Source organism: Brienomyrus brachyistius, chromosome 25 (assembly GCF_023856365.1).
Source record: "Brienomyrus brachyistius isolate T26 chromosome 25, BBRACH_0.4, whole genome shotgun sequence".
NCBI classification, from domain to species: Eukaryota; Metazoa; Chordata; class Actinopteri; order Osteoglossiformes; family Mormyridae; genus Brienomyrus; species Brienomyrus brachyistius.
Window position 1 is genome coordinate 4,127,323 of NC_064557.1, and position 24,837 is coordinate 4,152,159.

General features: G+C 43.6%; 1 protein-coding gene and 2 long non-coding RNA genes across 4 annotated transcripts; 2 read left to right on the plus strand and 1 right to left on the minus strand.

Moving 5' to 3' along the window:
- Window positions 1-962: 962 nt before the first annotated feature.
- Window positions 963-16,179, minus strand: LOC125720800 (uncharacterized). 2 transcript variants are annotated; one of them, XM_048996681.1, is made up of 5 exons: window positions 15,818-16,179; window positions 13,801-14,405; window positions 13,392-13,631; window positions 9,600-10,827; window positions 963-2,413 (listed from the first exon to the last, which is right to left on the minus strand). In XM_048996681.1, the coding sequence occupies exon 4, from the start codon at window positions 10,758-10,760 to the stop codon at window positions 9,858-9,860; it is 903 nt and encodes a 300-aa protein (XP_048852638.1). In that variant the 5' UTR covers window positions 10,761-10,827; window positions 13,392-13,631; window positions 13,801-14,405; window positions 15,818-16,179; the 3' UTR covers window positions 963-2,413; window positions 9,600-9,857. The 2 variants fall into 2 exon arrangements, with proteins under 2 accessions (XP_048852638.1, XP_048852637.1); XM_048996680.1 differs by lacking the exons at window positions 13,392-13,631; window positions 13,801-14,405; window positions 15,818-16,179 and adding exons at window positions 11,660-11,689; window positions 12,047-12,995 and having other exon boundaries at window positions 9,600-11,182.
- Window positions 3,300-6,494, plus strand: LOC125720804 (uncharacterized). The gene is made up of 3 exons (XR_007385576.1): window positions 3,300-3,476; window positions 4,557-4,659; window positions 5,360-6,494. It is a non-coding gene; the product is annotated as an uncharacterized LOC125720804 (long non-coding RNA).
- A 1,359-nt stretch (window positions 16,180-17,538) lies between the features above and the next one.
- LOC125720807 (uncharacterized) lies at window positions 17,539-22,850 on the plus strand. Its single transcript, XR_007385580.1, has 3 exons — window positions 17,539-17,731; window positions 22,320-22,365; window positions 22,780-22,850. It is a non-coding gene; the product is annotated as an uncharacterized LOC125720807 (long non-coding RNA).
- Window positions 22,851-24,837: the final 1,987 nt, after the last annotated feature.

Below are 24,837 nucleotides of genomic sequence, written 5' to 3' on the forward strand. Positions count from 1 at the left end.
ACACATCTGACACCACGCAGGGACACGGGTTAGCAAGAAACATACAGATAATTAAAATTTCTCCCAATGACAAAGCAAAAACAAGACTAAAAAGGGAAACACGGATTAGATTAAATTATTCTGCATAATTAAACAAAATCGTTAAGATTACATTAGGTTGTGACTTTGCTTTGTTTTAATGTAATGACTTTTCCGTCATTTAAAATTACATTTTTGCGAATGGATCTATCCATCTTCCAGGAATGTATCCCGCACATCACATTAAGCTACATGTCTTTTTTCTTTGGTGCAATTTAATATTATGAAAAAGTAATGTTTGATATTTTAAAATGTCCATCTATCTTCTGACCACTTACCCTGGACGGGGTCATAAGGGTGACCAGCACTGTAGACACAGCACGGGGGGAAGAAGCAAACTCTACAGGGGCGCGATTAAGACCCTCACCCAGGTAGGGGTTGGGCAACAGCGCCCACTACTGACTCGCCATGCCGCCCGTTACAAATTATAAATCAGATGGTTTAACAACTCAAATACGTTACACAATTTGCGCGTATTAAGATGGAACTTAGGCACGGTTACAACATGAAAAAATGCTTTAAGGATTGAGTCATTTATTTTTACATTGGGAATTATACCGCATATGTACATGCTCATATTTGGAAATTCATAACGGAGGATTTTCTGCAAAATCGCCCGGTTATTATTTCAAAAATTGTCGGGCTTAAAATAGCGGCGGCCGGTCGCTGCGCTGAATAAATGATGATGAATGCGCAGCGCCACAGAGCCAGCGGCGGTGCGATGCGCGTCTCCGTGTCTCTGCACCGCTGCCCGCCGCCTCCGAGTGCTCCAGCGCGGCTGCTTCGCGTTAGATACGGTACGGTGTCACACTCACTTTTCGGGGACTTGGGGGGGAGGGGCCGGCGACCAGTGACTACGTTAGCAAAGGCACGTACGAAAGGGACCGAAATAACACATTTTAATAATTAAAAAGGTGCCGCTGTTCAGGGACCCTGAGCTTTCAGTCACGGCACACGTCTTGAAAGGACAGTTTTGAGAACTTTGAAAATTATACCTGTACGGAGGAGGGAATGGGCTCTGATTGAGAAGAGCTCTTACTGTATGAGGGACTTCAGCTAATGTGCAGGTAGAAGAAAAGTGAAAAACCCAGAGGACAGTGGTACAAGTGCCGGGGCATCGTGCAAATCTTCACAATGCTGACTGATCTGTCCTGGCTTCTCTCTCACAGCGCTGAAATAGAACTGAGCTGACTGTGGGCGACACTCCATAGTTTTCAGATGTATGGTCAGAGCAGAGGATCAGCCTGCATCCAGCACTCCGGGACCAGCTGGGGTTAAGGGCCTCGCTCAGGGGCCCCGACAGGTGATTGACAGATTCCTAAGCCAATGAGCTCCACCACTGTCCAATCTCCACCAGGTTCGACTGCCATTCGCTAACAGGACCGGCGTACCTACTGTGCACTGTGCCTGTGGACCCTAACAGGGCAAAAAAACAGGCAAAGTCATAGTAATGTGGTAAATGACCTTTGAAGCCACATGCTCTCTGATTAATCCATGTCAGTGTTTCCCAACCCGGTCCGTGGGGACCCACAGATAGTCCACATTTTGCTTCCTCCCAGCTCCCTGCCAGACAGTCCATATTTTTGCTGCCAGGAGCTGGGAGGGAATACAAACGCAGACTGTGTGGGTCCCCGAGGGCCGGGCCTCATGGTGGCATTCAGGTGTCCGGTGATCTACACACCCTTCTCTGGCTGATGATCATCCTGCAAGATAAACTTTTGACCAGGCCTGCCTCTGAAGGCCTGCACTGAGAATCCATCACAAAGCCTCTTTGGCTGATATCTTCACATCAAACCCAATGCCTTAGTCATTTATTAAGCCAGCAAATTAGGGTACTGGTTCAAATTATGGCCATTTACCGAAAAAGGTAATTCAACCGGCATTATCCACATCTGCATTCCTTTGCTGTAATTGAAAGCACAAATCCCCGTTCCCCCAGAAGCAGCACGCGCCACATCCCATGATATTATGTATTGTTATGTAGTCCCTAATCACCGCCACGGTAGCTGTGTCCATCCTTGTGGACAGGAGGCTGATTTCGGACTGTTTCCAGGAAAGTAATTACTACTGGATGGTGTGAGCAGTAATGCAGCTGTGGGATGCTAATATGCGGGGAGCTTAATGTTTCGCTGTGGTGGATGTGAGTCACACATCACAGGGGAAGAGCAGCTGGATGCCTAGTCTGGGCTGCTCTAGTCTGGTCCAGGTCACTCCAGTCCTGTCCAGGCTGCTCCTGTCCAGTCCAGGCTGGTCTAATCCAGTCCATTGCTGCTCCAGTCCGGTCCAGGCTGGTCCAATCCGGTCCAGGACCACTCCAGTCCGCTTCAGTCCATTCCTGAAATGAGACGAATAGAACAGATGTTTTAACAACGATGCCAACATTCAAGATCAGCGTTTTCTCAAAGGAGGCCCTCATAATTCTAGACTTTTTCCCAGAGGACATTCAATTCAATTCAATTCAATTTATTTATTTATATCTATCCTCTGGAAAAACAAGACTTTTGAGAATGATAATTATCATTTTTTATGTTTTTGTCAAATAAAAAAAAATTAAAATAAAGGATGTTATTCGTTCAGCAATGTTTATCATTCAGAAAATAAGATTTGTTTCCTGGACTGTGTTACTTTCACATTTTTGTCTCCTTATGAACAGTGCAGGACAAAATGTACATAGTGTAATGAACAGCACCCGCGACAAGAGGCTTGTCTTCGAACACTTTGAACTGTAGCTGGCTGTCATTACACATGAGTTCTGTGGTATAGTCATGTTCCAGGGGCATAACAGGGCTGTTTACTCGGCCGTGGGAGACAGTGACCCAGCTTAATGAGACCATGCGGGGATCCTATACAAAATGCGGCATATGTTCCGGATGATTCTGTCGACAAGGGAATGCTGGGATGTTGACATTCGTGTCGCTGCACCGTAATGACAGAAAACATGCAACAAAAAGCTCTGAAATGTTTTATTTAATCCTTAAACCAACTGTGATCTTTACTGACTGCAATTCATGTTATTATAGAAGAAAAAGGTTCATGAACATTACAGAGACACTTTATGGCTTCAGGTTCCATGGAACATTTTATCAAATCTGTATTTGTTGATTAATTTTATCTCACAAACACACACGCATACACGCACAGCGTATGGAATCACAACATACACAGATCCAAACAGGCTGTGTGCGTTGTTTTTTTTCCCACAATGCCCCTGTAAACAAAGATGGCCGCAAGCGTGGAAAAGTTTCATAGTCTGCTCGTGTCAGCTTTTTTTAATTACGAGGGGCAAAGCTGGCTTTCTTTTTGCTCGTCAGCTTCATTTCATCTCACAGTTCACTGGCTAACAATGAGAATACAATCTGCTGCTGCCGTTCTGCAGGTTTCTGCTCCCATATCTAACGGTAATAACGTCCTTTTTCGCCGGCACGTTAACATATCAATCAGCGTTCAATCATCAATGCAAAGTGCAGTTCATTCATGAATACGCACACATGTAGCTACATCTAAGCCTAATATTCGAGAGCTTCTCTTTGAAATTTTAGTAGCGGGCAACATTAACCCCACCAGCGCTGGTTTCTGTTCACTCACCCCCCGCAGGCATTTCATCAGCTGACCTTTGGCGAATGTCAGCGCTGCTGCTAGCTTGTAGCCTTTTATCACGAAGGCCCTGCATGTCAGTTTGTGCGAGGACACCCTAAATTATTTTAAAATAAGATAATGGAAATAAAAGTACGATTTGGCGGTTAAGAACCTATCCCAGGGTGACAGGACTGACAAGAAGCCCTCTCGCGATGGGGCACCTAGAAGTGTTTGACAACCAACCCCCCCCCCCCCCCCCCACATAAATTCCAAAAATAAATTAGCAGTTGGACACAGACAGACGATAATAAACCTTTATACACTCTATACAGCCTGAAATAGGCTCCTGCCCCCCTCCCCCACCCCCGACCCTGACCATATGAAGTGGCTAGAAGATAGATGGACACTATATACAGCCCTGATAGGATTTTTTTATTTTTGGTTGAAAATACTGTATTTTTAGTCTTTTGTTCTTTATCTTTTTTGTCATTGCTTGACTCAAAATAAGAGCAATATTCCATGTGATTATTCTGATGGTGATTTAGTATGGATGTTATAGAAATTAGGAGATTAATTAGTGATATTTATATAAAGAAGGTGCTAGCAAAACAGGCCGTGCCGTATTGCGTCGGCATCGATGGACTCGCTTCGTCTCTTCCGCGTCCCGGCTTCCGGCGGGGAGCAGAATGTGTTATTGCTAATGCTACTAAAAGCGCAGGAGCTGGAATCAGCCGGACCTTGGGAGGTTTTTTTTTCCCCCATTTCAAAGCCTTAATTTTTAGTTTTTTTCCAGAGTATAGTAGCACAAGCTCTGTTTCGGAGGGAGTCTCTGCCGCAATTTCCACAAATATATTCATTTTCAACAGAGAACAAAGAAGTCATTATGGATTTTCTCCCCACAGAGCCGAATTAAGCGGTCTTTTGAAGCAGCACCTCTGAAGACGCGGTGACAATGCTCCGTGCCTGTGACGAGAGGAGGCGCTCGGCTGTAATGGACGCTTTAAGGTACGTAATTGGCTGCCATCAAGCGCTGCTCCGTACCTCCAAACACATAAACATATACAGCAGCAAACAGGGGCTTGGCTAACAGGCACAAAACCACGGGATTCCTGCCAAAGTCTCCCCCATCTCCTATCAGGATGGGGGGGCTAACAGACACACAACACCCGCCATCACCAGTCAGCACAGGAACGCTGAGTAAACTGTACAGTATTTCCGTACAAGCTGGGCTCGGGTGCGAGAGGGGACGATGACGGCAAACCTGTGTGATACTGACATACTTAAGAAAGAAAGAAAGAAAGAAAGAAAGAAAGAAAGAAAGAAAGAAAGAAAGAAAACAGAGGAGAGGAACCAAAAATTCCGCAGGAGTAGGAGAAAAACAATTTTGGGGGTGCAAGGTCAACTGGCTGCGCAACCCCTGTCTCCCCCCACCCTGGGCATGCTAACATTATAGAAAGGAAAGGAAGTATTTACTTGTTTACTTGTGGTTATGGTTAGGGCAGGTACTCGTTAAGGGTGTCATAGTTAGCATTAGCAATTTTCCCATAGAAATGAATGAGTGGTCCCCAAAAAGATATGATTACACGACTGTGTGTGGGTGTGTGTGCGACATTTGCATGTGTGTGTGTGTGTGTGTGTGTGTGTGTGTGCCCTGTGCCGCGCTGGCACCCTGTTCCCTTTGATAGCATCTCTCTGCTGTGTACAGACTCGCCGTGACTCACTGGATAAGTAGCTATGGAAACAGGACAGATGGACTGATAAGAAGAGGAGTTTTAAGACCTTGTTCAAACTGTCATGCATAATCCGTGCAGCAAACACCGAGACCGGCAGCCGGTACTGGGTTCCAGTATGGGAACCTGCACGCCATGCCCTGCAGGACACCGAACGTCTGTGGTGACCTCTCCGAAACCAGGCACACACCAGACTTACAAGATTTTTACAGACAATCCATCATCCATGCATTCTGTTTACTTTACTATATTTTTATATATTTTCATTATGTTTCATTTTCATGCTCTCCACGCTTCACTTGACTTACATGGGAACCGTAATTTAAAGCAGGTGCAAAGTGCGTGTCTAAGAATTGATAAACACGAGCAGCTTTCTGTCGAAATATGACACCTTTTTAATGGGTAAATTTATTATACAGTTTTTGATAAGACAAAAATTCAGGTATGATACCTCAGTTGTATTGACTGTCATCTATGTAAACCAGGGTAACAGTTTGATGTAGTTCAGCCTGGTAGTGCAGGGGTTAAAAACCACATGGGCATTTGGGCAGGTTCAAAGAGAGCTCAACTCTCCTGTATCCTTGACCAAGCGGATCAGAACCTAAATAATTTATATTTTGAACATTTCCCATAAAACAAGTAAACGTAACAGATGATTACTGTGCATTGAACCCCCCCCCCCCCAGTCTAAAACATGCTGAAGTCAATTGCCCACATTTTTGAGTGTGCCCTGCAAAGGGTTGGTGTCCCATCCTGACTTGTTCCCCCTGCCTTGTGCCTGTAGCCTCTGGGATAGGCTCCAGACCCCTGTGACACCGAATAGGACAAGAAAGTGGATGGATGGACTTGGGTAATTCCTAATCTTCTATTCTCTACCCTGCATGGTCAGGGAGACAGCCATGGTTCTAGGTAAAGCTTACTGAAAAGTTCTCTCACAATTTCAGGTACCAATGATTAGCAGCCACTGCTACTTTCTGTTGTCACGGGGAATGTCTATATTTTTTCCATCTATGCTTTCGCAATTTGGAAGCCTGGACCAATCTGAGTCTGCAGAGCTGCTCACCAGACAAAAGAGGCAAAAATAAAGAGCCTTGGATGCGTGGGACAGAATGTAAACACCGTAATATAATTTGTCATGTTTTCTGCCATTGATCATTTCCATGCATTAATTATAGTTCTAAAATGAATGTGCTTTTCCGCGGATCCACGCTTTTCAGCCCCAGGGCTCTGCAGGGAGCGGACTGAGTGTGCTTTTGGTGAATTCCTCTAAAGCCAACACATTCGAACAAGACCAGAACAAGGGACCGGCTGAGAACGATAACAGCTTATCAGAAAGGATGAGGATAACGGACCACAGTCCGGCACAAAGCAAAGTGCACAGCGGACACCTAGACTGATCTAGATCTCTCAAAACAGAGCTTTAATCAAACATGAACCAAGGGACATTTCAGTTTTCTTTTATTGTTTCATAATTGGACATGTGGGGGGGAGGGTCTTGTTTATGATAGGTGAACGATAGGAGAACCCTTGATGAACGCTTCTGCAGAATAAGCAAGAGTGTCTCATTATCTAAAGAGCCGTGTACCTCATTTAGCATCTGCCACATCCAAAAAACGTCTATTAATTAATCGGTTTGACTAACTAGCTAATTAATTACGCCGTGCTGGCATGAAGATTACGAGATTCACATGGAAATGGTTTTAGATGTAATGTTTGCATACAGTAAATGATGCGGGGAAAAAAAGCAGAGAAGTCCTGAATCTCATATGGGATCATTCAGCAAATTCATTATGAAAATCAGCCCAAATCAATGTCTAGTTGGCCTGGAATACATACTCAGTGCTTTAATATCAGAACTTCTAATTTCTCACAGCAGACTGGTCACTTAATCATGAAACTTTCATATCACGTATCACAAATTCATTTTTCACAACAAAATTCATTGTTAACTACGACTTGGTCAAATGTATTCACTTCCTCCAGCCCAAATATGTAGCAGGACTTCCTGACAGCTGATCGATAAGCCCCATTACTAACCATCCCAGGTGATCTAACTCCTTTCGAAAGAAATTCAAGAGTGCTAGCAAAATACCTGATCATCTACTCAGCCGAGAATGTGGTCTGGAAAAATCCTTCAGTTTTAATCTCACATTACCTACTCCTTTTTTCTCTGAAAAGCCACGTGCTCCTCATCCATGCATGTTAACTGACAGCCACCTTGTCATCTGTGCATCTGTGGAGCGACTAATAATGTCTGATGCCGTACAGGCGTCCCGCTTGAGTTGGTGCGACCTCATCATGTTAGTGCAGTGGTTCTCAAACTCGGTCCTCGGGACCCACTGCCCTGCTTGTTTTCCAACTATCCCTGCCCTACACACTGCTGATTACCTGGATCAGGTGTGTTCAGTCAGTCAGAAGCTGAAAGACAGCTGGGACTTGTGTGTGGGGCAGGGATAGCAGGAAAACAAGCTGGGCAGCGAGGCCCGAGGACTGAGTCTGTGAACCACTGTGTTAGCGGAATGCAGTCTCTCACCTTCCAGGGACAGACGCACCAACAGAAGCAACTTTCATTTACTGAATCCCTGAGTGATGAGACATTAACAAATAAAAATTAAAACACAGGTCTGCTTTCATCCAAGTGTGTTTTTTCCATTGTTCCTCAGCGAAGACGGCAGTGAGCTAACAGATCAGGAAATGACCTGCGGGGATGGCGGGAATGGAGCTCACATGGAGAGCTCCGATTAGCATGGCAACAAGGGCAGGCTAAACCCTTCAAAATCTAATTCAGCCTGTTCTAGTGGCCTGTGATATTAAAGCACTGCTTGGTAATAGGTCAGGGTCTCACTTGCGTCATCACATCAATGGGGGGGGGGGGGGGGGGGGGGGGGGGCAGGGCTGCAGCCAAGTACAAATAAAAGAACACCACTTCTCTAGCCTTGTTAGCCTGCTTATCGGAGATTGATTACTTTTCCTGGACAGCAGCACAGAACATGCTGCCTGGTGAGGCCGTCAGGCCTCCTGAAATCCTGAGGTTTCCACCCAAACAAATGTGCTAACAAACAATCTAAGAGGGGCAAAAACGGCAGGGCGGCTGACCGGAGACCAGGGAGAGACGACACATCGAGCAAATCGACACGTCTCGGATGTAAATAGTATCATCATCACCATCTGGCCACTGGGCGCGACGACCGGCATCTTTATTCTGGTTGGGGTTCAAAGGTCAGTGGGGAATAGCTGAGGGTATCTGTGTATAAACATCGCTGTTCATATCATGTTACATATTTCGTGCAGCATTAAGAAGCTCCCATGGGTATAGAGCTTCAGCACGTGACACTCTGGTCACTGCCATCCTTATTTGATATTCCCCTCAACCGCCCTAATAAAATCCATCACTCGTCATCCTGCCATACTTCCCACGGCATGTAATTTCACTTTCCTGACATGGTGCTTAATCTCAAGAAACGACCTGGCTCTCAAGCTGCCTAGTTCCCTTTACGTTTCACTTTCGGTGAGATTGCATTTATTTCCTCACCGATAATTACAGGAGTGTTTCGAAACTGGAAAACCACAAATTTCTTCTACGATTCGTTATTCCTGAAGGGGAGCAATATCGATCCAGCTGGCCAGCATCTTTTTCCTAACTCTGAGGCAGGATTTGGGCGCGAGCACACAAGCTTTGTGCATTTGACTGACTGTTACCGAGAACTGTTGGATCCAACACCAAAACCAATGGCATCACCATTACCGATAACGCGAATACAGCCATCCTTCTTTGAAACCTTTATCAATTCCGTTAGATCCTGTAACATTACTAATACAATTAGATCTTAAGTCATTACTGTTACTGATCACAATTAAATGTAATCCAATGTCACTACTTATATTATTAAATCCAATACTGATAATGGATCCCATTTACCAACATTTATACCACTAAATGTAACACTGACACCAGTGTTGGACCGGTTCCCATGTCTCTCGGTCCACATCTTTTCCCACATTACTGTGTTTGGCCCCATTCACCAAATCATGTTTCCATGAGTCCGGGCCAACAACAATATTATCAGCAGACATCAACGGCGCTCCCTAATCTTAGCTTGATATTTGTTTGATTTCCTCTAGTGAGAGTTCGACATCGATTTTAAAATAATGTAAATGCATAGAGAGGAGGACGTGAAAGGATTTGCTGGGGTGAAGGACAGAGATGTGGCGTACCGAAGGAGTCCGGAGGAGAGTGGAGGCCCCGACCGGGTCCCGTCACATCACCTGGAGCGGCACTTGAATGATGAAGCCAGCCCTCTTGAACTCGGGCTCCGCATCCACGGACGTATATATGTACAGTAAGTATATCACTGCAGCTTGTCAGTGACGGGCTTTTCTCCACTCCCAAGGCTTCCAGAAATGAGAGATTCTTTTCCATCGTGCAGAATGTGGTTCATAATCAATCATCTCCCTCCCCGTAGAAAAAGAAGACTAAGACAGACATTGAGGAACACACACATACACATGAGATACACACACATACACATGAGATACACACACATGAGATACACACACATACACATGAGATACACACATACACATGCGATACACACACATACACATGATACACACACACATACACATGATACACACACATACACATGAGATACACACACATGCACATGATACACACACATACACATGAGATACACACACATACACATGAGATACACACACATACACATGAGATACACACACATGAGATACACACACATGAGATACACACACATACACATGAGATACACACACATACACGTGAGATACACACACATGAGATACACACACACACATGAGAAACACACACATACACATGTGATACACACACATACACGTGAGATACACATACATGAGATACACACACATACACATGAGATACACACACATGTGATACACACACATACACATGAGATACACACACATACACATGAGATACACACACATACACATGAGATACACACACATGAGATACACACATACACATGTGATACACACACATACACATGAGATACACACACATACACATGAGATACACACACATGAGATACACACACATGAGATACACACACATACACATGAGATACACACACATACACATGTGATACACACACACATACACATGAGATACACACACATACACATGAGATACACACACATACACAAGGTTAGCTGCTTTTTCTCTGGTCGTCCCAAAGACTCCAGTTTGATTGATTTCAAATGAGCCCAAATCACCGAAACGAAAGAAAACATAAAAACAGCAAAACAAACAAACAAACAAAAAGTCTTCCAAAGGTTCATTTCAGGGCGCATGCCAGCATTCAAGCCTTTCGCCACCATCGTCACAGACGATCATCAGCCATGACCATCAGAGTCCGGATGGTTCCATGACCACAGAGTCACAAACCTGCAAAGAAAAAGGAACAGGATGGACTGATGTGGGAGATGAATAAATCACACACATCTTTCCTTCCTCTTTCCCCTTATTCCTGCACAATACCGTACAAATGATGTAGTGATGAATTGCCACACATTCTTGTCAAGGGAACTGGGGCGACCGTGTTGTTAAAGGGACTAAATGAAAATACATTTCAGCATACGGGTCCCTCCCGTGGGATTCTCGGCTGCGGAAGTTCGGGGGAAACCTGGGTCACGTCATGGTGACCTGATATGTCTGGCATCATCAAGTGGCATGGCTCAGAAATCTGAGCAAAGTCATGGCGGGGAATCTGGGAGTCATGGGGAGTCCAACACGTGTGCATCTGTTCCAGAAAAATAAACAACACAGTTACTGTGGGTCCTGCTCTTTATTCAGCATCTTACAAGATTGTGGATCCAGGCGACTTCTAACGAGGATAAACACTGTCAGACTGGAAATTTGCAGCACATTTTTACATAGAGTTGAATACTGCAAAGAAGTGGCTGCTGGATGCGAGGAATCACCTCACAGCGAGGGCCTGGTGTTGATGTCGGGATTGACAAACCTACCACACTGCTTCTCCACAATTACCATCAGCATTATTATCTTAACAATCAATATCAATAGTGATTCTTCTAAACATTTCCGCTCACAGCTGGAGCTCGGCGTTTTAAAGATCCAGACAATGCAGATTGCCCCCCTCTTTTCCCCCTTATTTTTTTGTCTGACATTATGTCCGTATCCCCCCCCCCCCCCCCGAAGTGTTCTCATATCCTGCTGTGTTGTGTGAATGTGAAGCTTAAAGTAATAAAAAAATTACCTAAAGAAGGTCAGCTTTGTCTCCCTCTACCTGAAAAGTTTAATACTGACATTTAACTCATCCTTAAATATCAAAGTCGTTGCCTATTACCGTTATAAAGCTTCCTACAAATGGTTAAGCAGCATTTCCCACGCGACGAATCACGCCGACTTTGTCGCGTTAAATGGTTCGTCTCATGCAGAAATATGTTAACACTTCAAGCTAAATGCTGAGGCTTCTCATTAAAATCTCAGCACCTCTCTGCCTCATATGAATCTAATCCACGGTTTTCCTCTCAGACAACTCCTAAACTAGTCCAGTGTAAACCTCACCCCCCCCCCCCCCTGCTCAAGTGTGAGGCGCCTATAAATGGCCAAGTCTCCCCCTGACCTATGGAGCCTAGCTTACCTTGAACCGCAAGCCCCGAAAGTGAGAGAAAAAAAAAGAAAGTGATTACATGCAGGATGGCCGCGGTATTAATCTCTGAATACGATGGACGCCTTCCTGGCCGGTCTGGTGAACGGCGACACTTGCCTTCCCGTTCTGCCCAATTCCCCGGAGTCCTGCTCCCCCCTCTGTGTTTTTCCTCCCAAACCTCCAGCGTGGTGTCCCACAACGTGGGGATGTTTATTGTCCTGGGGGCGCTTTCTTCCGGAAGCCAGGCAGGCGGGGGCCAAAGGCCGCGTGCCCCCCCACGACATGTGAAGTACTTTCCCACAGCTGAGGGATCCTTTGTGACCGAGATTGCACCCCCCCCCCCCCCAACGTCCTGTCACTTGGTACATTCTCTCGCCATATTTTTTTTTAAAAGGAGCTTTTGCTATGGAATGTAGGGAATTTCTGTAAGCTGACGTGTGTCGATCGGGGGGGATGAGAATGTTCACCATCAGCAATATATGAGTGCGCTGTAGGATATCCTCCGGCTAACTCGGACTGCAAAGCCTCACACCTAGCGCAGCCCAAACATGCATCGCCTGCGATTTGCTAACATGCGGCAGGACAGCTCATTCCCCGAACTTTCACCATCATCACCATCATCATCATCACACGCCTCCGATTTACGTCAAGGCTTATTTCCAGGCCCTGCAGAACCTTCATATGCTTTGTTACCTATTTTTGACAGTAGGGCAAATAAAAATTACCATAGAAATAGTGTTTGTTTTTTTTCTCTTACTTTAGACTCAGAGTGAATAACGATATGGGGTGAGACGTACTGGGAAAATAGTTACTTTCCATTAAAAGAAAACATGAAAACATAAAAATAGCACTTGACAATAAGAAGAAAAAAAAAAACATTTCTATATAAAGAAATGAGATGCAAAACTCCCGTTCACACACAATTACAGACGACTCACTGAATCACATGCCACCCCCCCCCCCCCCCCGTTCCCAACTAACTCTACCCCTCCCTATCAGATCAGCCGTTGAAAAATATCTCTCTGCTTGCACTGTTTACCTTTAATCTAAACAATAACTCTTGATTTCATGATGGACGTGCATGTAAACAAAGAGACTATACCAGTCACTGTTAAAAAATGCAAGGAAATAGAACACGTCTCCCTCTCAGTCCTCTGTTATATTCTTCCTATAATTTAGTAGCCAAGTTAAGACGACTTCATCCAGATTAATATGCGTGAGTTAATCAGGCGAGCAGCCTGTCCTGTCATCTTTGGCGCCTGGATGTAAGCGATTGATGTCCTCGCCGCTGCTGCAGGGCTGATGAAAGGTGGTTCCTGTCTGTTAGTCGGTTTACCTCAAAGAACAATTTTGGAGCCCCCCGTCACAATGCCGAACAAGAAGAAGATATGTCTGCATTCGTTAAACGCAACCAGGTTCCTCAGATGACCTTTGAGATGGTGAGTATTATGAAAGGATTATCTCACAAGGACAGTGTTTCCTAACCGTCTCCTCTGGGACCTGCAGGCGGCCCATGTTTTCGCTCCCTCCAAGCTCTCTGCCAGACAGTCCACTCTTTTTTGCTCCCTCCCACCTCCTGGAAGGAACAAAAATGTGGACCGTCTGTGGGTCCTCAAGGAGTGGGTTGGGGAACACTGCCCACAAAGACAACTGATCTCGCGTGGAGGACAGAACATCTCCAGCCAACGTGTATCCTATTCGCTAACACGTGCCTTAAATCATTCTGTAGGTCGGCCAGTTCATACCTGGTTCTGCCACATAAGGATCCTTAAGCAGGACAGCTGCTGCTCCAAGTCAACCCCTGTCAACCTTAGCTATGTGTGCCTTTGCTCCAGCGGCACAGGATTTACTGCCTCACAGGGAATGAGATCTATCCATTCCAGAAGCATCTTCTTCATTTCCAACCACGACAGATGAATAATTATCGTGTGCATTTAAAAATCGCAACCCCACCAGCTTCCCTGATTTTTTTTTTTAAACATCCTTCAATAAATGTGGAGCTCTCTGTCCACATTCGTCTAACGGCTACGTCTCTCCTGCACGTGTGTGTCGGCCCAAATTGAGATTTAAGACTTGCTTGCCAGAGTAATAAAAGGAGAATGTTGGACGGGCCGCAGAACAGTGTAAAGCAGAAGGTGGGAGTTCAACCTTGTTCACGTCTCCGCCGTGAGTCCCAGCTGATTAACGGGCAGCGCGGGGGGAACGGTAAGAACTGGCAGGGAGTAGCTAAGGGTCTGTATTTCCGCAGAGCTGGGACCCCCCGAAAGATGGTGAGCAGAGAGAGAAGAGGAACCACATGAGCTTGAGGGTTCCTGAAGTCAGAAACCTTCCAAAGAGGATGGGTTTTCATCTGGAAATAAAACATTGTTATTTAGCTGTAAGAAGACCAACCACATGCCTTTTTCATTTCAGAGAGGTCGAGAGACGTGCCGTCTGAAAGCAGCCCGATCGGCATGTGCTTCTGAGCCGCCAGCATCCCGCCTTTTAATGTGAGCCCCCCCCAGCAAAGTGGGCACCCCCCACGCAACTCGCAACAAAATCCAAAGCCATAAAAACACAGCTTCTGCATACCCATCGGATTGCTTTGTGCATAATAGTCTTTATGTAAACACATCTTCTCTTGAAAAACAATACATTAAGGCCAGTCGTAGCCCCTGTAGGGAGAAACTCTGGATTGATTTAAAAAGGTGTCAGACTGGCAGTAGGGGATTAATTATTTCAAACCATATCGGAGGTTCTTTCATCTGGACTTAAAGTTGGAAAGCGATTGAAAAAAAATATAACATGAAACTGTTGTTTCCGAATGGAAAAGTTACACAAACCCATGTTTTCCCCAAACATTAAAACTAGGTTCTTAAGCGTCTTTTGAGGTTCGCCGATGGGATTATTTATAACCGCAGAATGCGCGATTGCATTTTCTGTTTGTGCGCGGATCTTCGAAAGCACTTCCAAGGAGCACACTGCGGTGGACGGTTAATTTAAAACTGAAAAAACAGACGCAGAGATGTTGTTCTGTTGCATGCAAGGCAAATTTTAGCTTGCTGTGTAATCTACCCCCGGGGAGCCCCTTAAAGATTTGACAGGCGAGATTAATGGCGGCTGTAAACACTCCAATTCTTATCCAGTCTTCCATCCTCATTAATGAATTGGGGGGGGGGGGGGGGGTGACGCAAAGACATTTCACAAACAGGAAGTACAGTCCTGCGTGGAAGCAAGCCAGAGGGCATCGATGTTTAGAGCTAATGTTCACTTCTGCCGGAAAACGGCATCCCTAGTGCTGAACCTATGAAGGCAAATCGGGATCAACAGGTGGATCTTCAAAACAATCGCTTTTCAGTTGAAACAAGTAGCCCTCACTGTAAAAATGGCTGTAAAAGCATTGTAATGGTGTACAATAGTACACACTGTAGTGGTGTTTATTGTCCCTGGGGATGCACTGAAAGAGTCACTTTGAGCCCTCCCCTAGTGTAGTGACTGTTTGTGGCCAACAGGGGGCTCCCAAACTTCGGGGACCCTGTCCATTCAGCCTCCTCCGTTTCATGATCTTAGCTGGAGGTGGTTGGATGCTGGAGGGTATTAATAGATCTTATTATGATTGATGAAAGGTGAGAAAGCCAATCTGGACTTTATGAAAAGGCTAAGCAGCCCAATAACTTGCAGTTTAGCTGAATTTGCATCTACTCCAGACCAACCATGACAAGCAATTGTTTCCCTTCCATCCACCAATTCAACTTACGTACATAAACATGCTATTGGTCTTACCTCCTAGTTGGAAATGAGCCTGATGCAGAAGGTTCTGCATGAAGACCCATGTCCACAGGATCTACGGAGATGCAGGTCTGACCTGGTGATCTGTCTAAAAATGAGAATATCTGGTTTACGGCCCAGAAGAACCAGAGGTCAGATGTCTGAAATGGCTTTTTTGCTGCTTCACTGCTGCTGCACACATCCTGGGGGAGAGGTACTTCACACTAATAAGAGGAAGAGGAAGGTGATTTAGCAGAGTGAGAGACACTGATCATCAAATGCCCAGCTCCATTTAGAGAGAATGCTGCAGTCGGAAGTCAGCGTTGATTAAAAAAATCATACATATGGATTTGACGGAGCCTGCTTTCAGGCTATTACAAGCCCCACACGTCTGCCCCGCCGACGGATCCGTCTCTTTCCGAGCAGAGAGCGGTGATTTAGGGTGTCGGGCTCAAGGCTCGAGAGCGTAATCTCACTCAGGAATGCGATTGTAGGCTGTAGCACCGAAGTCTGATTTATCATGATGCTGAATGGGGTAATACCACTGTAACAACATGGTTTCAATTGTATATATGTCAGCACCAGGATTCTGGTCTTAGAATAGCATCCATTTATGTCAAGTCACCTATAGCAGCATGTCATCTAAATTAAAGGGGAAGATTTTAATGCCAAACCTTCATGTTTTCCCCTTATAAATTCTGCCCATTAATACTAATAGCAGTGTAGTAAAGACCCCTGACATTACTAGAAAACGTGAAGATGTAAAAATGAACTGCCTACTGTGTGTTTCGAAACATTTTTAATGAAACATCTGGTTGCAAATTGTCGAAGCAAATCATACGCAGAACGTTGACACGCTATAGTCTAATTTTTGCAGGAGGCAAATCCAATAGTCTGTGTTTTGATTATATCATAACTGGATATTAATTACATGCTCGTGAGGCAATTAATGTGGGACGCTTAGCTGTAGGAATGAGACAGAAGCCGCCAGTCACGCGTTTCACGCGCGATCCATCATATTTTCGTTTCCTTTCAAGATTCGGGGGCAAAGCCAAGAAAAACAGGGTAAGGCTGTCTTTGAACGGAGTCGCATTTCCTTCGGCTGAGGCTGTGCCCTATACAGCTTAGTGATGTTTCATAATTTAATGTTTAATCGCTTAAAGTTCTGTAAATGTAATACAAACACGTAGCTATACTACATTACTAAACTTACGACCCTGAATAGCAGCTCCACCCCCATGTAAATGTGTCCGTTGCCGTCTGACACCTTTCTGGATGCGTGTCCGTCGCAGTCCAGCATTCCGTAACGACTGGAGCCAAGGAAAAAAACAAGCAGATCTTGGCTGTCACTGACAGCTTCCGCTGGAAGTGAACGGTGCCGAACTGTCAGCCGACGATTAGTCCAGTGTGTCATCGGGGATAGTGTCAGCCAGGGGAATGACTGATAACGGCAATCATTATATTACGATTCAGACAAATTACGCACATGCAAGTGGGGCGCAGGTCCAGAAGTGTGAAAGCAGAGTTTAGAAGGTGCCATTTTCTTCAAAATCAGCGTAAGGAAAGTATTAAACTTCATGCGCATTCCTTCGGCATCATAATTAATTAAACAGCTGTGGACTTTAACGCGTCCCTTTGTGTTTTAATCTGCCAGAGAGATCCAAATACATAAACTGGCGTGTTTATTTCCAGGGCTTAGCTGCAAATGTGCTAAATTTATTTGGTATCTCAAGGTTTTCAGTCTGATAAAGGTTAGGGCCAAAACTGCTCTGTGACCAATAAGCAATACTAGGCCTACATCATCAAAATACACTGCATTGTCACCAATCCAAACCGTTCTCCCTCAAGAGATAAAAAAGATATTAAGGGAATGGTAAAACTGAACGCATGTGTAGCAACAGAAGTACTAGGACGCAAGAGCATGATAAGGTAAGATATTACCAGAACAACCTCCTTCTCAATCCCCAAACCTAAACACATCTCAGAAAAAAAAAATTATATTAATATTTCCTGTGACATTGACCAGGGTAGGCTATACTGTACAATGTTGAAAAGATGGATGGATTATGGAATTTATTGAGACAACAACACCGGTAATATTATTTAAAGTAGAGACCTAATTGACAGATCGTGTATCGGCCATACGTGACCGATCCACGTTTGTTTCTTATTTAGTTTTTGGCAGGATCTAAAAAGATTGTACAAAAGCTATTTGTACAATCACACAACAGCACTTTCCTGTTTTAGATGTGTTTTTGCGGCATTCAAGCTGAACATTAATGCTGCCATTCCATTGTTTTGCTACTAGAGGAGTGACTTCCGCCTACTGTGACGTCATGCGCATATCCTTCATAGTACGAGGAGCGTGAAAACAGGTTGACGAACCTAGAAGTATTTCATGCTTTTACCAGCAACTAGTTGCACAGCGATTTGAGATCTTTGAAAAAAACAAAGTTTTGAGAGATGGGAGTAGCATTCATTGGAAAAATCTCACCAAACAAATAGCACGTGACTGTGCAAGACAATGCGAGTAATATTGCCAATGGGAGAAACATTGTGGAGAATTTTCAGCTTTCGACACTTGCGTATATTCGCTTGGAAGATACACATTGAACAGCAAATGCCTCAAAAACGCTTAAAACAAGATGTACAAACGAGATGGGACAGCACGTCATGTATGTTTCTAGTAGTCTAATTAAAGATTTTTTTGGCATTTTTTCCATCTGTACTAGTTCAAAAATATTGTGTCGTTACGTCAGATAAGGGAGAGATGAGCTGTGTCTGAATTTAGGGGCTGCATCCTTCGAAGGATGTGTTCTAGTAAGGCGTAGCCTTTGACCGTTGCGTTCTCTGAAGGTCGAACAGAAAACGTTGTCAAATGGGATGGTCTGGCCATCACCAGCTGTTCCCATCATTACCCTCAAGTAGCCAGGACATGACCCACTTTACCTCTGCGCTTTGAATCTCGGGATCCAGATATCCATAGAGTAGGATCCAGTAGAACGCATTTCTAGAGCACATATGAAAGAGCATTTGAAATGGAACAGCCTTGTCGTGCTACTGTGAAGCATTTGGACTTCGAATGCAGCCTTTGACGGACGCAGCCCCCGCATTCAGACACGGCCACGGAGTAGGGGGCAGAGAGGAAGGCTTGCTCCTGCTCTGTACTGCATGCTTTACCATGGCTGCCGTCCTTCTACCGGATGTCACATGAAGTGTATGTGAAAGGCTGTCCCATTTCCAGGGGATCACAACTCACTGTGACAGTGTTCTCTGGTCACAAGGGTCAGCGGGGTACCGAGCAACGCCGGCCCGAATTATACCGCAAGCCACGGATGGATACACAAGTCAAACAAATAATCCCTTCCTGTCAGCTGTGTCAGCCTTCTCACAAAAGTGTCAAGCCCTCTCCTGCTCATCCTCAGCCGGCAACATTTGCAGCTGAGCCCTGGAAATAAGTGACGATGGATGTGGCAGGTCCGTTTGACACAGATAGGTGGGAGCACCGTTAACACAGCAAATAGTCTTAGGTTGCTCTTCGGGGCTCACTTGAGTTGACGCCCTACCTCCTAGACCTAGTCTTGCAGGAATGCTGAGCTTGCACAAAGTCAAATTGAAAATGGAGAATAACAGCAATCGCACAGCACACTTGTATGTTCCGAAAAAGGGGGGGGGGGGGGGGATCTGTGCCAAACCTATATGGCACATAACCAAAGGACACCCAAAGCTCTTACAGCCAATGGAAGTGAAAATGAGATGGACAGAACACTTACATCCTGTCTGACGGAGAGAAATTGCATGGATCACGCTCGGTGTGCTCTCACTAAGACGAGCAAACATTATGTGACGACTAGACAGTAGTGTACACTCTTAACATTTTACTCTAGTTTTACGTTAATTAAATGTCAGCTGTGTATCTGTTTAGATTAAAATTATTTTACTGATCAAAGGCATAGAACATGAAGAAAACCATGGGGGGGGAAGCCACCTGCAGGAAGGGATTCGAAGCTGCCCCAACCGGTGCACAGAGACTGTAAGTGTCAGTAAGTGTCACATTAATCATATATTAACCATGTATTTACAGTACATAGGTATCTATATCCATATCTCAAATATAAAAATAATAAGCTGTAAAAATACTATGTGCGCACTAACCATGGAAAAGAGAGAGAGGACCAAAATACATACACACATTAAAAATATGTAATAAAAAACTGTAGCATGGGTACTTACCAATGGTGAATATTGATTTAAGATAATGTTGATTATGCGTTAGCTGTGCAGTACGGTGAACATACAGTATGAAAATGACTGCATAGCGTACACGAGGAGTTGCAGCTCCTCAGAGACTCCCCCTTCAGCTAATATTCTAATATTTACATAACCATTAGCGTTCCAAAGGGAATAAACTTTGGAAATTGGATTCGCATTTTTTAAAGGTGCAGTATGGTATGTACATAAAAGTAATGTTTTCACAAGAAAGCCACGTTTTTTAAGGGATTTTTTTACTGATTTATATGGACTTTACCCAAAAACACAGTAGAATCTTCATTAACTAATTTTTTTCTTATCAATTTTACACTTAAAAGCACGAACACTTGTAAATTACTGTGAAAATTAAACAAACACTTCTGTAGGATTTTTCGAGAATTTCGCAGATGTGAGAAAAAAAATTGCGGATGCAAATAAGTTTGGTTCCAATTAAATTTTCGCAGATCTGTGAATTCGCGAATCACGACGCGCGAATGCACGAGGGCTGGCTGTAGATGCAAGTTACATCTAAAGTTATCGAAAATGACCAGACGACAAACGGATAAATAAATAAATAATCAACCAGAGGTGACGACTGTACATCTGCAGAATTTTGGAGCAGTTCTTAATCTTGGAACATCAAAAATATCCATCCATCCTGTAACTTTTTATGAAGAGTCAGCGTAGGGCTTCCAGTACATCCCAGTATTCCAGGACAGTACAGCTTTTTTATTTTTTTTTTGCATTCGTGTAATTTCCACGTGGCTGTGTGCTTTTGTATCTATATTTGTATTGTGTATATAAGTTTAATAAAGATTTAAGTTTGAATAAAGAACAATTTACAGTCAAAACAAATTATCTGAATTCAGTGGGTTCAGAAACAAAAATGAACCAAACCCCTGTGTGACAATGGCAAGATGATCAAATTAAAATTAATACAAAGGAGGATCAAATAATACATATATGTGATATTAATTGATACTTTATTGATCCCCCTATAGGGAAAATTATCTTAACACCTCCCTCAACTTGCTCTTTGTCTAGTGACTGCGAAGGGCTGCCATCCGTAGTGGCGCCCAGGGAGCTGGGGGTTAAGCTGCTCAAGGAGCAGCAGACGTGCTGAGGCTGGGTTCAAACCTACAACCTTCTGATTACAAGGACACAGGCTTAGCCCACTGAGCCACACGCTGCCCCAATACTACTGATTGGCTGTTATGCGGACTGAACGCTCTGCTCCCACCACTCACTGAACAGAGTAGGTGCAGAGGGTGGTGTCCCAGCCCAAGACGCTGCCCAAGATTCATTGCGCAGAGGGAAAGTGGAGCTGTGTGTGAATGCAGGGGGGGCTGCATCCTTCGAAGGTCGCAGGCTATGTAGCCTTTCAAAGGTTCGCGCAATGAATCTTGGGATCTTGGCAAGAGAATAATGCATTTCTAGGCTGCATTGGAAGGAGCCTTCGAAACGAATGGCCTTGTCTTGCCATTGTGACACATTTGATCTTAGGGGCTGCATTTATACTCTCATATACTCTCATAGCTTCCACGGGTGGTGCATGCACGTACACCATTGATTTTTATTATTGATTTTTTTTATTATTATTGATGTTTAGTTTTATCATTTCTTTCATTGGAACATCCATAAGCAGCACAGAAGTCTAGAATCTTCCATTTGTGATGTATGCACTATTCAGCTCCATTTCACTACCTCAGTTAGATACTATCTCATCTTTGGAGACATGCTGATATGTGTATCTGTATGTATACGTTAATACACACATTTCACACGCATGTCTATGAATAATTTATGTATAATGCACATAACATATGTCCAGCCTATGTACATTCCCCCCTCCACCTCCCCTGTCCCAATCTTGCACAGCACCATGTGCATACAGACTTGCTCATCATTATCCATCCAGGTCAATTAAATTTGATATTTCATGTAGGTTCCCACAACTTGGACCAAAGCTGTTTCGCAAAGAATTAGCGACAACATCAGCTGACATGATAGTTAATGTCACTGAGCAATGCTAAAAGCAGAGTGGTAACGAAGGCCGGAAGTCAATAGAGTCCTTAAATTAAATGTTCTATTTCAGACCAACTGGACCATGACTTCCTAGAGGACCCTGATACTTCTGAAGCTTAGGAGCATTAATGAAGACCTGTTTGAGAACTAGGGTTAGGGTCCATTGCTCTGATGACCCCTTCTTCATTTACCTGAAAGCAAACAGAAGGTCTTTTCTTAATTTTACTTTCTTTTCTTGCAGGTTCACAAGTTTCCACAGCCATGAGAGGACAGGCCATGACTTGCTGGTACCATCTCCTATTGCAAATTTATTTGCGGCTGTGCTGATTCTCAGCAGATTTTCATTTATTTCCAAATATTTCAAACTGCTTTGGAATTCATCCTGTTCTGGATTCTGGTCAAAAACAGATACCACCACAAACAGTACATATCTCCAAGATGAAGAATGACAATGAAATTTTATCTAAATTCAACTTATTAGTTGAACTGCCATAATCTCTCATCTAAAAGAAGCCTGATGGATTTCTGGTCCATTTGGCCAGAGTGTTGGAGGCTTTCAGCCCACCAACCGGCTGGGGACAGTGAAGGTGAAGAGCACTGGGAGACAGTAATGTCTCATCACCACAACTGACAGCTAAATTATTTGTACTTCAGCCCTCATATCATATAAAGTTGTAACACTTTTTGTGTTCCATCCTTAGGAGCAGCTATTTATTTCTTTACTGGTGTCTTCCTGAAGGACACGAGCATCTACCAGAACCCAAAGTGTACCATAGAAGATTACGTGGATGTCTTCCAATCCTGACTCAATTTCCTGTCTCACAGAAGCATTACCATTGAGCCCTTATAAAGAGAGTTAGAAATGGAATATGGTTTGTCAGTTATTTTGGTAACTGGTGCCGCAGCTACATTTGACGGTAGAGTTGGACACAAAGTCATCCACTGCATTTGGGGAGATCAGTACAATCCATTTCATTGTCTTCCACAACTAACAAAGTACAAGACAGCACACTCCAATGAAGACAGTCTACAAATAATGCCAAGTTTTTCAGTCTATAAAAAGTGTACAAGAGACAGACTCCACACATATGTAACCCCGGCGGAGACTCGAACCCGGGTCCCAGAGGTGTGAGGCAACAGTGCAAACCACTGCACCCCCATGACGCCCCCCAAAAGACAGACTCATACAACAAATTATTTTATGTTTGATTTAAAGACCCCCGTTTAACATCCAAATTAATTTCTGTAAAACAGGACGTTAAACGATTCAGACATTGATCGAATGTTACCATGGACACTTGGAAAGTTTAAGGTATTCTCCACTGTCGTACTGCAAGATGGACTTAATTAATGTACTAAGTAGTTTAGATACATTGCAGGTAGTGCTGTATTTTAAACTTTTATGGATTATTAAAGCACAATATGAAAACATTTAGTATAGTAAAATAATTACCTATAGCGTTTAATGTAATCTTGGTTTTTATGTGCGCAAGTTCTGAAACTAATTAAACGCCATAATTACTTTCTATGTTTTATAAAACACCGTACATAGTAAACATGAAACCCTTACTGTGCATAGCAGACACATAGGGGAAAGCAGGGCGATTTGTGCCACCTCTTGTTTCTAGGGAACCATAGAATAAATTGATCATGTGACCATACATTTTTGAAGAGTCAGCATCCAGCAAAGAGAGCCTAATTGCATGAGGTAAGCACATTTAAGTTAAAAAAAACTGTTTTTTTTTTGCCTTTCAAATTAAAGTTTCTATGATCAAGGTTTTTTTATTATTGTATCTGAACAGTTACAGACAAGCTTGAAAACATTGAACACACGTTTTAGTGCTTTGGTGAGCTACAATGAGTCTATAAAGCTAGGATAATGCATTTTTTGTATTTTGTATTTAATTTCTAGCTATATAGAATTACAGTTTCTGAGATCAAAATATACAATTTTACTTCACTAATCAATGGCAAAATTTACCCCAATGTATTCTCTCCAAAGGAACAACTTACACCACACTGGGGGCAAATTGTGGTATGAGACCACTTTCTTTCAGAAAGCTATATTTCTTAAATACTGTACTTCAGATCCAAAGTGATTGTTCCCAGGGATGCGTCACATCCTGAAATATATGTACATATTTTAGTTGGAAGTATTACTGTCATGGCCTCACTTTAAAGTCGCTTTAAGTAAAAACTGGCACAACTCACCCCACTCTCCCATATCGGTCTTTGTCAATCACGTGTCTGCACTGACACGCCCCCCATTCGCCATTTTGAGTGTATCGCGAAGGTAAACATATCTGGTTAACAAGCTTAATATTTCATATTCAGTGTTTTTTTCCTCCACAAACAGTGTAATGTTTTATGTAATCAGTAATAAGCAACTTCCACTACCAAAACACACTAGTAATTTAGCTGTTTAAGAAAGGAAGAGTCAAGATCACCACAAAAATGTCATTGGACATGACTTTATTGGTTCTATTTAAAATAAAATATAAGTGGCAAGCAGAATACAGTCTCAGTATACAATGAGTTGATACAAATCCTTCCAGACATCACGAGAAACGTTAGAAACCATACTTAAAAATATTTCAAAACCTAAACCATAGTTGGGCATAGGTTTGTCAAGGCACAGCATACAGTGACAGCCTAATCCAGCATTGTGCCATATAATCCATGCACGCGAATATATATATACACATGCACTGATGAACATGTCATTACAGTTTTGCTGTTTGCTTTTGTCTTTTTAAAGC

Bases quoted from the DNA above. Each gene is read 5' to 3' on its own strand.
- LOC125720800 (XM_048996681.1), bottom strand. From the start codon at position 10,760: ATGGTGGCGAAAGGCTTGAATGCTGGCATGCGCCCTGAAATGAACCTT.